Source organism: Chiloscyllium punctatum, chromosome 42 (genome assembly GCF_047496795.1).
Source record: "Chiloscyllium punctatum isolate Juve2018m chromosome 42, sChiPun1.3, whole genome shotgun sequence".
Classification (NCBI taxonomy): domain Eukaryota; kingdom Metazoa; phylum Chordata; class Chondrichthyes; order Orectolobiformes; family Hemiscylliidae; genus Chiloscyllium; species Chiloscyllium punctatum.
The window spans coordinates 327,634-340,248 of NC_092780.1; the positions used below are offsets into that span (position 1 = coordinate 327,634).

General features: G+C 40.3%; 1 protein-coding gene across 2 annotated transcripts in view; it reads right to left on the reverse strand.

The window, feature by feature from the left end:
* Positions 1-2,919: 2,919 nt before the first annotated feature.
* Positions 2,920-12,615, reverse strand: part of psmc3ip (PSMC3 interacting protein) — a 37,045-nt gene continuing 27,349 nt past the window's right edge. For both annotated transcript variants that reach the window (XM_072561144.1, XM_072561145.1), the window contains exons 6-8: positions 8,574-8,627; positions 6,501-6,560; positions 2,920-3,693 (exon numbers count right to left, since the gene is read on the reverse strand). In XM_072561144.1, the coding sequence (XP_072417245.1) occupies positions 3,637-3,693; positions 6,501-6,560; positions 8,574-8,627 (171 nt within the window). In that variant the 3' untranslated portion in view covers positions 2,920-3,636. The remainder of the gene's footprint in view (positions 3,694-6,500; positions 6,561-8,573; positions 8,628-12,615) is intronic.

A 12,615-nucleotide genomic window follows, 5' to 3' on the forward strand; every position in this document is an offset into this window, starting at 1 on the left:
CTGATTCGGGATAGTCAACATGGCTTTGTGCATAGGAAATCATGTCTCACAAACCTGATTGAGTTTTTTGAATAAGTAATACAGAAAATTGATGAGGGCAGAGCGGTAGATGTGATCTGTATGGACTTCAGTAAGGCATTCGACAAGGTTCCCCATGGGAGACTGATTAGCAAGGTTAGATCTCACAGAATACAGGGAGAACTAGCCATTTGGATACAGAACTGGCTGAAAGGTAGAAGACAGAGGGTGGTGGTGGATGGTTGTTTTTCACACTGGAGGTCTGTGACCATTGGAGTGCCACAAGGATTGGTGCTGGGCCCTCTACTTTTTGTCATTTACATAAATGATTTGGATGCGAGCATAAGAGGTACAGTTAGTAAGTTTGCAGATGACACCAAAATTGGAGGTGTAGTGGACAGCGAAGAGGGTTACCTCGGATTACAACAGGATCTTGACCAGATGGGCCAATTGGCTGAGAAGTGGCAGATGGAGTTTAATTCAGATAAATGCGAGGTGCTGCATTTTGGGAAAGCAAATCTTAGCAGGACTTATACACTGAATGGGAAGGTCCTGGGGAGTGTTGCTGAACAAAGAGACCTTAGAGTGCAGGTTCATAGCTCCTTGAAAGTGGAGTCATAGGTAGATAGGATAGTGAAGAAGGCATTTGGTATGCTTTCCTTTATTGGTCAGAGTATTGAGTACAGGAATTGGGAGGTCATGTTGTGACTGTACAGGACATTGGTTAGGCCACTGTTGGAATATTGCAGCAATTCTGGTCTCCTTTCTATCAAAAAGATGTTGTGAAACTTGAAAGGGTTTAGAAAAGATTTACAAGCATATTACCAGGGTTGGAGGATTTGATCTAGAGGGAGAGGCTGAACAGGCTGGGGCTGTTTTCCCTGGAGCATTGGAGACTGAGGGGTGACCTTATAGAAGTTACAAAATTATGAGGGGCATGAATATGGTAAATATGCAGGTCCTTTCCCTGGGGTCAGGGAGTCCAGAACTAGAAGGCATAGGTTTAGGGTGAGAGGGGAAAGATATAAAAGAGACCTAAGGGGCAACTTTTTCACACAGAGGGTGGTACGTGTATTGAATGAGCTACCAGAGGAAGTGGTGGAGGCTGGTACAATTGCAACATTTAAGAGGCATTTGGATGGGTATATGAATAGGAAGGGTTTGGAGGGATATGGGCTGGGTGCTGGCAGGTGGGACTAGATTAGGTTGGGATATCTGGTTGACATGGACGGGTTGTACTGAAGGGTGTTTCCATGCTGTACATCTCCAAGACTCTAATTGCTACTTTCTATTCTTACTCACCCCTTACCCCACGGCGCAGTTTTCTTGACCAATTCTCCATGTCTCCTTCAGCAACAATACCCCTCGCCTTTGGATCTTGGATTGGAGAGACCCTCTGGCAGGTTCCCACACCTAGGAGTCCCCAAGGATCATTCCAAGCCAACAGAATATAGTCCGAAATCACAGCAAAAATGCTAACTTTTTTTGTTGGGTATCCTTATTCTGTCAGTATCGGGAATGCCCCCCCGTGGACCAAGAAGTGCCCTGTTACTGCCCCTCTCTCTCCAGGTGGGTCTCTGCACGACCCTGCTCGCAGCACCAAATTTGTTGTGGAGAAAATATAGAAAATCACCAGGAGACGCAGAATTCTTCAAGAAGTAGGTCTTTTATTTGCAAACAAACAACTGTGACACTGAGAAAGCAGATTCTTGAATGCCCACGAACCTCAGGTCTGTGGATTTTTATTTTTTATCATCATGTTTGTTAGCTTATTTAGCATGTCCAACTATATTAACCAAAAGTACCTCACTCCTAGCTACACAATAAACCAGTGATGTTAGTTCCCATTATCTCTTCAGTTGTACATTCTACTTAATGTTATCCTAATGTCACGGTTAGATATTTATTGCTAACTCTGCTATAGTGATCTTCAATTCTAGACTAACCTGTCATGATAGATATTTAGCTATTCCATCTATTACAATAGTCACCTGTCACAAGCTGACTCGACTAACTATTAATTAGATATTTTAATGTCATGTCCCAAATATTTATGGTCCCTATCCTGTCATAGTAACACTTAACAGAGAAACTTGCTTTATTACTTGTGTAATCTCATCTCGCCATAGTGACCTTTCAACTTTAACCTTACTCTGCTAATTGGTGTAAGAGCATTCCACTGTTCTTATCTCATCCTGCCTTCCACAGGCCACAGATTGCCAGTGGTCTACATGCTTTAACCCTTCCCATGCTTTCATGTTCTTTATTTTCCATAGAATCTCATACAGACTTTTAAAATTCTAACAGGACCAGACAGGGTAGAGTTGAAAAGTGTAGCATTGGAAAAGCACAGCAGGTTAGGCAGCATCTGAGGTGCAGAGGAGTCAATGTTTTGGGCACAAGCCTTTCATCAGGATGTAGCTGATGTATTGAATGTATTCAAGAGGTGGCTAGATTTAGCATTTGGGGCAAATGGGGCCAAAGGGTAAGGGGAGAAAACAGCATTAAGCTATTGAGTTGGACCATCAGCCACGATTGTGATGGATGGTGGAGCGGGCTCGAAGGGCTGAAAGGCTTCCTCCTCTTCTACCTTTGTATGATGACCCTAGTCACCTCCTCAAAGCAAAACAATCATCAAGTCACTAAGACATGACCTGTCCCACACAATGTCATGTGACTGTCCCTAATTAGGCCATGCTTTTTCCAAATGCGTGTAAATCCTATTCCTACTTTCAAATCTCTACAGAGCTCAAACGTCTCCTTTTCTGTCCTCCAGCCTGGCAAGATTGTCTACTGGATGTCAGGGTTTCTTTTATAAAATAACAAAACTTTGTCATTTTGAAAATGTAAAGGTGTTTTCATTTAACTTAAGTATATATCTATAACAACAGAACCAAAACATAAATTTTACAGTATTTTATTCTGAAAAACAGTAACATGTACAATGTTGTAACTTTTGTTAATAAGTTTAACACAGAAGTCTGTATCAGCTACATGACAAAATCTTTTGAGCTAACAGAAAATATAACAGTTCAAGTCTATAAAAAGATAATGTTGACGGACAGTAGACCAATGTTTTTATTACCTGCCACCAATAATCTGGCTTGAGTCAAAATGATTAGCCAAAACTTTATTATTGATGTTTAATAAGTCAAGCTCCAGCTCCACATCCAAGCAAATTACTCATTTAGATTCAAAGCCATTCTTTTTCAAAGCTATAAATATGAAGTGGATCTAGTAATGGATCTAATGCACAGGCAATTTCTACAAACTGGGTGTTGTTCATTACAACAGGGCTATGCTGACTTGACCAAAACAAAACACTCCTGAAAAGATCTCCAAAAGCAGTTGAAAACAAATGATCAGTGAAATTCTGAATATGGTTGGGCAAGATCTAGTTATCTTCCTGTTGAAATAAAAAATATAGCAATATCATCTCAGTATGATTGGATAAATGAATAGATTTCACAGCAGCTTCTATTCCAGCAACATTCAGTAGCCAAACAGAAGACTCATCAATTTTTGATGCAATAAATTGGGCAGAAAACATCCTGGGATAGCTTTTGTATTTACATAAAACTTTGGTTGTGTTGCCATTTTCTTTTACAACTTTATTCTTCATAAGTCTGGTACTGTGACCATATGATCTTCATCTGTTTCTATCCCAATTTCCTCCTATATTAAAAACCAAGAGAGATATTATTGAAGTAGATTCCAAAAGGGATTCATACATCAACAACATAATTATAATTTTGACAATCTCTTGCTTGTCCCACGTGGAACAAATACTATTCCACAATACAAAGCATCCATTTGACTACAGCTGAAAACGTGTTGCTGGAAAAGCGCAGCAGGTCAGGCAGCACCCAAGAAGCAAGAGAATCGAAGTTTCGGGCATGAGCCCTTCTGAAGAAGGGCTCATGCCCGAAACGTCGATTCTCCTGCTCCTTGGATGCTACCTGACCTGCTGCGCTTTTCCAGCAACACATTTTCAGCTCTGATCTCCAGCATCTGCAGTCCTCACTTTCTCCTAATCCATTTGACTATGTTGAGAGTGTTTAGGGATTCAGCCTCTGCTTCCCATTAGCCAACTAATTAGACAACCAATCCATCCATGCTAATACATTAATCGAGCTTTTATTTTACACAGAATGGTTGATGTGGCATCTAGTTAAATGCCTTCTGCAAATCTAAGTAGAGTGCATCCAAGGGTTCCTCTTTATCTATACTGCTCGTTTCTTCCTCAAAGAATTTAATAAATTAGTCAAACATGAATTCCCTTTCATAAAACCATACTGACTTGCCTGGCTGCATTTAGACTAAACTCTCTCTAATAACCTCCACTATAACGAAGTGTAACATTTTTCCTACTTCAGTTAACTGGCCTGTAGCTTTCTGCTTTTTATTTCCCTCCTTTCTTGAGCAGATACATTTTCCATTCTGATGGGACCTTTTTGGAATCTAGGGAATTTTGGAAAATTAAAACCAAAATTATATAACCAAACTACTTCAACAACATCAAGTGACATGATTGACCAGAGTTTCTTCAAACAAATTTCCTTTCCCAGGTAACTGCAATTGTGCTTATCACCTGCCACCAATTATTTGATTTGAGGCAAAACGAATAGCCAAGCTCTATGATTGATGACTGATGAGGTAAACTCAAGTTACTTGTTCCTTTTCATATTCTGATTTACAGCAATTTCTGGGATGTTACATATATCCTCTAAAACGAAGACAAATGTAAAACGCATATTTGATTAATTTGCCTTTTCCGTGTTACTATTACTTCACCAAACCTCACTCACTCACTATCTAGAAGACCTACACTCATATAAGGAGAGGGAGAAAAGATTCAAAAGGGACCTGAGGGGCAACCTTTTCACACAGAAGGTAGTGCGTAGAATGACTTGCCAGGCGAGACAGTGGAGGCTGGTACAATTACAACATTTATAAGGCATCTGTATGGGTATATGAATAGGAATGGTTTTGAGGGATATGGGCCAAAGGCTGGCAAATGGAACAAAATTAATTTAGGATACTGGTTGGACGAGTTGGACTGAAGGGTCTGTTTCTGTGCTGTACAACTCTGACTTTAAAGAGGAGGCAAGTTTAGAAATGGGACAGGTGTGTGAAGACAAATTCATTGAAGACTTTTTTTCTAAAAACAGCAGTGATGATAGCATACTTAAAGGGGAAGGAGACAGCACTAAATTTATTTTTCAAATTCATTCGTGGGATGGGAAGCACTGGCGGGCATTTATTGCTTATCCCCAAATGCCCCTTGATGGTGGTGGTGACGTGCCTTCTTGAACCGCCGCAGTCCATCTGGTGTAGGTAGACCCACAATGCCATTAGGGAGTGAAATCAGAGTGAACCATTAACAATCTTAGCTAAAATGAGAAGCAGAAAGGAAATTCAGGTGATTAAAAACTTGACAAAACTATGGTAGACGGAGTAAGTGACTTGTAGCACTGAAGGGAAACAGGAAAAAATACTACAGCATGATGTAAATTTAAGTTGGAAACAGGAGGACAGAGGCAATTGAATGGATAGTCTCAATGTTAATACAAAGAAGTCCGTACTCAGGTTAGAGTGAGAGAAGCAGGGATTTGGGATTAATGTTGTTTGTCATGGAGAAAAGCAGCTATCTTAGCATTCAGGCTGATACTGGAATAGTCAGCAGTTTTGGCAGAAGACATCAGGACCAGTTGTGTTTCAAGTGGTCCTGCAAGATCTGGTGACAAACGGCTAAACTTGTTTTGTGCCAGATCTGTTCAATTTCGTGTGTCTCAGACTTGAGGTTTGGAGATGAGGGCCGTACCAGAGCGAAAATGTGTTTTAATGAGGAAAACAGCAAAGATAGAGTTCAGTGCAATTTAGCCATTCAGAAGCTGCAGAAGCCAAGGTTTTTTCTGCAAGGTAGAGTGTCTATAACTCAAGGGGGTTAGGTTTAATGTGAGAGGGGCAAGATTTAAAAGGGACTTGAGGGACAACTTTTTCACATAGAAACTGTTGAGTGTATGGAATGAACTGCCAGAACTAGTGGTGGAGGTTGGAACAATTGCAACATTTAAAAGGCATCTAGATGGGTATATGAATAGGAAGGGTTTGGAGGGATATGGGCCAAGTGCTGGCAAAAGGTACTAGAATAGGTTGGGATATCTGGTCAGCATGGACAAGTTGGACTAAAGGGTCTGTGTCCATGCAGTACATCTCTATGACTATGACTAAGTGCAGAAAATAAGACCAATGGATAGGCTGGAATCTGTAAATATGGTGATACAGATGCTGCCCTCGTACATAAAAACTTATTCACATAAATATATCCTCCTGTCTAACAATGTAGTCAAAACAAATGAGCATGGCTTCCTGTGGATCAACAATGATTTTACTGCCAAACAGACTGCAGTATCCTAAACTCCACTAGATGTAACCAATCTTGACACAGTTGAAATGATGAGAGTTTTTTTTAAACTTACGTAAAATTGCTTCCTGCTCTTGGGGTACCCTTCCAGAACTGCATCAGTCAAATCACAAACCTGAACAAAATGAGAAAATACTAACTCCCAAGATAGCATCCATTCACAGAATCTTAACCAGACATATATAAACATTGGATTTATTCACAATACTTGGTTTTGAAACCAAATTAAATGTTGCAAATAAAAACAAAGTGCTGGAGAAATTCAGTAAGTCTGACAGCATTTACGGAGAGAGAAACAGAGTTCACACTTCTAGTCTGATGTGAATTTTCTTCAAATGAGCTCCATGCAATTTTAGACTCGAGACATTAACTCTGCTTCTATTTTCACAAACCTACTGAGTTTCTCCAGCACCCACACTACTTGTTTATTTAAATATTGGAAGAACCTTGACTGATGCCCATTATTGAAAGCACATATCTATATTTATGAACTATGTGGAAAACTGGAAGATACTGAATTGCTAGGATGCTTTCTGGATTAGTCTTTTTATGAAGGAATGAAGTCAACAATTTAAATGTAAATTTAAACCAACTGATTATAGAAAGTCAAGTGACTTTAGAAAAACAGCCATGCAAAGCTTTATTTTAGAATAAACAGATTATTTTTGAGTTAATTAAAGAAACCTTGTGAAAGTCTCTTATTCTGGATGATAGTACAAAAGAGAAAAGCTATTTTGGCTGACCCATTTCCCACACTTCAGCCCTTTCCCCCTCTTCCTTCCCACAACAGCGATAGGGTCCCCTTGACCTTACCTACCTTCCCACCAGCATCCACATCCGGAGGATATTTAGCCACCATTTCCACCACCTCCAGCAGGATGCCACCATCAGACACATATTCACCTGCCCTCCCCTCTCGTCAGCCTTCAGCAAGATGCATTCCTTTCGGGACACCCTGTTCCACTCCTCCTTCACTCCCAACATAACCCCCACAGCCCCATTCACGTTCCCCTGCAACTGTAGAAGGTAGAACATCTGCCGCGTTTACTTCCTCCCTCCTCAGTATCCAGGGGCCCAAACATACCTATGAGGTGAAGCAGCAATTTAACTACACTTCACTCAATCTAGTTTATTGTATTCGCTGCTCACAATGTGGTCTCCTCTACCTTGGGGAAACAATGACTGGGTGACCGCTTCGTAGAACATTTACATTCTGTCCACAAAAAAGACTGAGCTTCAATTTGTCTGCCACTTCAACACCACCCTATTTTCTGGCCTATATCTCTGGGTCTCCAGATTGCTGCAATGTTCCAGTGAAGCTCAGCACAAGCAGGAGGAGCAGCACCTCATTTTCCACTTGGGAACTCTACAGCCTTCAGGACTCAATATCAAGTTCAACAATTTTAGTGTTTGAGGCATCTATTCCCATTCCCTTGCCCCAACCCCCAGGCACCAGGTCTTGTTATTACATGTTCTACTACTACACTCAACCCTCTGTTAGCCACTAACAGCCCTTATTAATAGCTATTCATACTCCGAGGCTGACCAACGGTTCTTCTCTCTCTTTGGGCTCTATTTCCACCAATTGTTTACTCCTTACTGCCTCCCCCCACCCTTTCTTCTGCAGAAAAAAGCATTTTTTTTTCTAGCTACCATCAGTTCTGAAAAAGGATCACTGGACCTGAAATGTTAATCGATTTCTCGCCTCAGATGCTGCCACATCTGCTGAGCTTTTCCAGCAATTTCTGTTTTTGTTGGTGGTTATTTTGGTGACTGAGACAAACCATTTTGATACTTATGGTTTGACTCTGGAGAACTATATTAGATTACTAAAATATTCTTTCCATCCTGGCTATAATGTCATTAGAATCATGGGCTCCCTGTGGCTACTGCATTTCCACAATGTACAGCATTAAATACTTAGTTCGGTGACGGCAACAGTGAAAGACCAATAACAGCATACATGAGTGACCTGATCCCTGCTTCCCATAGTCTCCAATCTCAAATGAAACCTTCAATAATCCCTGACCTATACCAATTCCTTTATTTCCAGTAGTCCAGAACCACCCCTGCGCCCCAAACGCTAATATGAATCCTTCTTTCTACTTAATTTAAAAAAAATACTCACCATTCTCTTCCTTCGCTTCCATTCTTTCACATAAAATTTCCGTTCGTTATAAACCTAGTTAGATCAAAGAAAATGAAAAGATTTTTTTTTTTACTAAGCATTTCCAGCTCTTGGGGCATCCACTATCTGTTCAAGTTCTTCAGTCTGATTTCTAACAATTTAAGGACATCCTTCCTATAGAATGGCAACCAAAATTGAATGCAGTATTCTAAAAGTGGCCTAACCAATATCCTGTACAGTCACAAAATGACCTCCCAACTCCTACACTCAATGCATTGATCAATAAAGGAAAGCATACCAAACACCTTCTTCACTATCCTATCTACCTGCGACTCTACTTTTAATGAACTATGAACTTGCACTTCAAGGTCTCTTTGTTCAGCAACACTCCCCAGGACCTTACCATTAAGTGTATAAGTCCTGCTCAGATTTGCCTTTCTAAAACGCAGCACCTTACATTTATCTAAGTTAAACTTCACCTGCCACTCCTCAGCCCAACGGTCGATCTGATCGAACTCAGAGATAACTGTCTTCACTGTCCACTACACCAATTTCGGTGTCATCTGCAAACTTACTATGTTCACATCCAAATAAGTGACATAAATGACAAAAAAGCAGTGTACTCAGCACCAATCCTTGTGGCATACCACTGGTCACAGGCCTTCAGTCTGAAAAGCAACCTACATCCAACCCTCTGTCTCCTACCTTTGAGCCAGTTCTATATACAAATGGCTAGTTCTTCCTGTATTCCATGTGATCTAACCTTGCTAACCATTTGTCAAATATCTTACTGAAGTTCATAAGATCACATCCATTGCTCTGCCTTCATCAATCATTTTCGTTACTTCTTTGAAAAAGTCAATTGAATTAATGAGACACGATTTCCCATGCAGAAAGCCATGCTGACTATCCCAAATCAGACTCTGCCATTGCAAATATATTTAAATCCTGTCTCTCAGGATCTCCTCCAATAACTTACCCACTACCAGTGGCAGGCTCACCAGCCTACAGTTTCCTGGCCTTTCTTTACCACCTTTCTTAAATAGTGACACTATGTTAGCCAACCTCCAGTCTTCAGCACTTCACCTGTGGCTATCAATGATACAAAGCAAGGGGCCCAGCAATCACTTCCCGAGCTTTCCACACAGTTCTAGGGTACACCAGATTAGACACCTTAATGCTGTTATGAAGGCGTAGCTGTGTACTGTACTTTTAAGAGAGAGAGGAAGCTGGCAAGGGCTGACTGAAAGCGCAGTGTGTGCTAAACAATTTAAAAAGGTATCATTTGGGTATGAAAACAAATAGTTGGAGCTTTGTTGCTATGTTACACAATAAATTCAAATTCGACCAATCAGTTTAAATTATGCCCCAAGATACCAAAATCCAATCGAATTTGAATTTTACAGTTTTGGATGACATGAGACCAATGAGATAGCCTGATGTTTTGGGGTATATATTGGGCATTTTGAACCGTTAACCAGACAAGCAAAGAGCATTAACAAACACAGACAGCCTTCAGAATTGCTCATTTAAAGGTACCTTTTCATATGAAATTTGTGAAACAGAAGACTGAAGAAAAGACCCAGGAAAGTACAGACAAAGATACCAAGAGAAAAGAGACAACTGGTTTTGAAATCTGAATGTTTTCTTCAACTTAATCGGAGGCTTTATCGGATCAGTTTACTGTTTTGGAGTTGGAGGAAGATAAGTTGATCACACAAAGGAGGATTACCGTGTAGAAAGTTTATACATACTTTCATACTTTAACAGATTCTGGGGCAAGGTGAGGTTTTCTATGGGCCTGGTCCAAATCAGCAGAAGGATTTACCCAGTGTCATAACAATACATTTTAATATGTCCAGCACCTCTTCCTCTGTAATTACAGATATAATATAGACCCCCTGAGAAAAAGAACAGGAAATGACATCACAATTGAAATGACGTCACCAACCCAAGGAAACTCAAGCATATAAATAAAAAGTAGGCTACACCACCAGTGCTTCATTCGGAGGCTCACTGAAGATGTTACCTAGTATGGTGACAAAACATCTGAAAACAAACCTTCCAGTTCAGCGAGCAAACCTACATCGATATGGACATTTTTTCAAGATATCATTATTTATTTCCCCAGGTTCTCTAGCTTCCATATCCTTCACCACAGCAAATACAAAATACTCATTTAGTATCTCACCCATCTCCTGCAGTTCCACACATAAGCTGTTTTGTTGATCTTTAAGGGGTCCTATTCTCTATCTAGTTAAACTTTTCGTCCCCGTTGTGCCCTCCTGATTTCCTTCTTAAGTATACTCCTACTGTCTTTATACTCTACAAAGGATTGACTCGATCCCTGCTGTCTACACATGATTGAATCAAGTATTTAAAATAAAGGATTATACTATGTCCATGCAGGTAGGCTATTTGAGTAAGACAAGTTAGGCCTCAAGAATGTTAGATTTATTTGCACTAGCAAGACTTTATTAAATGTTGTAACCTTTATTAGTATTGTTAAGTTTTTAAAAATGTAATAATAAGGTTAACAAATACAGGAATGGCGAGCTGATTTAACCTATTGTGTACTATGTAGAAGTTTCAGGACAGTTCCTGAAGCCTGTATAAGTATTTGTGCAGTAAGTGTTGTCAATTCGCAGCATAGACTAAAAGTTGGCTAAAAGATAGGAAACAGAGTGTATTTGTAGATGGACATTTTTCCAGATTGGAGACAAGTTCAAAGTGGAGTTCCACAGGGATCAGTATTGGGACCCTTGCTCTTTCTAATTTATATAAATGATTTGGAGATGTGTGTTGAGGGCAAAATCTCTAAATTTATAGATGATACTAAGCTAGGGAGAATAGTGAATTGTGAGGATGATACTGAGTGGTTTCGGAGGGACATTTACAAGTTGGTCAAAAGGCAGACACCCGGCAAGAGAAAATCAATGCAGAGAAATGTGGTTATGCATTTTGGTAGGAAAACACAGACAATACAGGCTGAATAATAATACAACTTTGAGGGGAGTGCAAGAGCAGAGGAATCTCAGAGTTCACATGCATAATTCTCTGAAGGTAGCCAGGTAGGTTGAAACAGTTGTTAAGAAGGCTTACAGGATTCTTGAGTTTATAAAGAGAGGTAGCGGTATAAATGTAAGGAAGTGATGTTACACCTCTATAAATCACTGTAGAGATCAGAGTGGTGCTGGAAAAGCACAGCAGGTCAGGCAGCATCCAAGGAGCTGAAAATCGGGCAAAAGCCCTTCATACAAATCATTGGTCAGGCCACATTTGGAATAGCATATTCAGTTCTGGGCACTTTATTTAAGGAAGGATGTTAAAGCCCTGGTGTGAGTGCATAGGAGATTTTCTAGAATGATCCCAGGAATGAGGGATTTTAGATCCTAGGAAAGATTAGAGAAATGGATTTAGAACATAAAGCTATACAGCACAGCAACAGGCCCTTCAGCCCATAATGTTGTGCTTAACATGACACCAAATTAAACTAATCCCTTGTGCCTGTCCTTGGTCCACATCCTCCATTCCTTGCGTACTCATGTGCTTATCTAAAAGCCCCTTAAACACCCCTATCACATCTGCCTCCCTCACTACCCTTAGCAATGTATTCCATACACCCACCACACTTGTGCAAAAACTTGTCCCTTAAATCTTCTTTGAACTTTCCCCCTCTCACCTTAAATGCTTGTTCCGTAGTATTAGACATTTCAACTCTGGGAAAAAGATTCTGTCAACCCTATCCATGCATCTCATAATTTTATAGACTTTGTAAAGTCTTCCCCTCACCCTCTGCTGCTCCTGACAAAACAACCCTGGTCTTTTTAGCCATATCTTCTAACCCAGGTAGCATCCTGGTAAATCTCTTCTGTACCCTCTCCAAAGCTTCCACATCGTTCCTGAAATGTGGCAACCAGAATTGAATGCAATACTCTAAGAGCAGCCTAATTGAAGTCTTATAAAGCTGCAACATGACATGCTGACTCTTGCACTCAACGCCCTGACCAATGAAGCATGACATACACCTTTTTTTAACCAC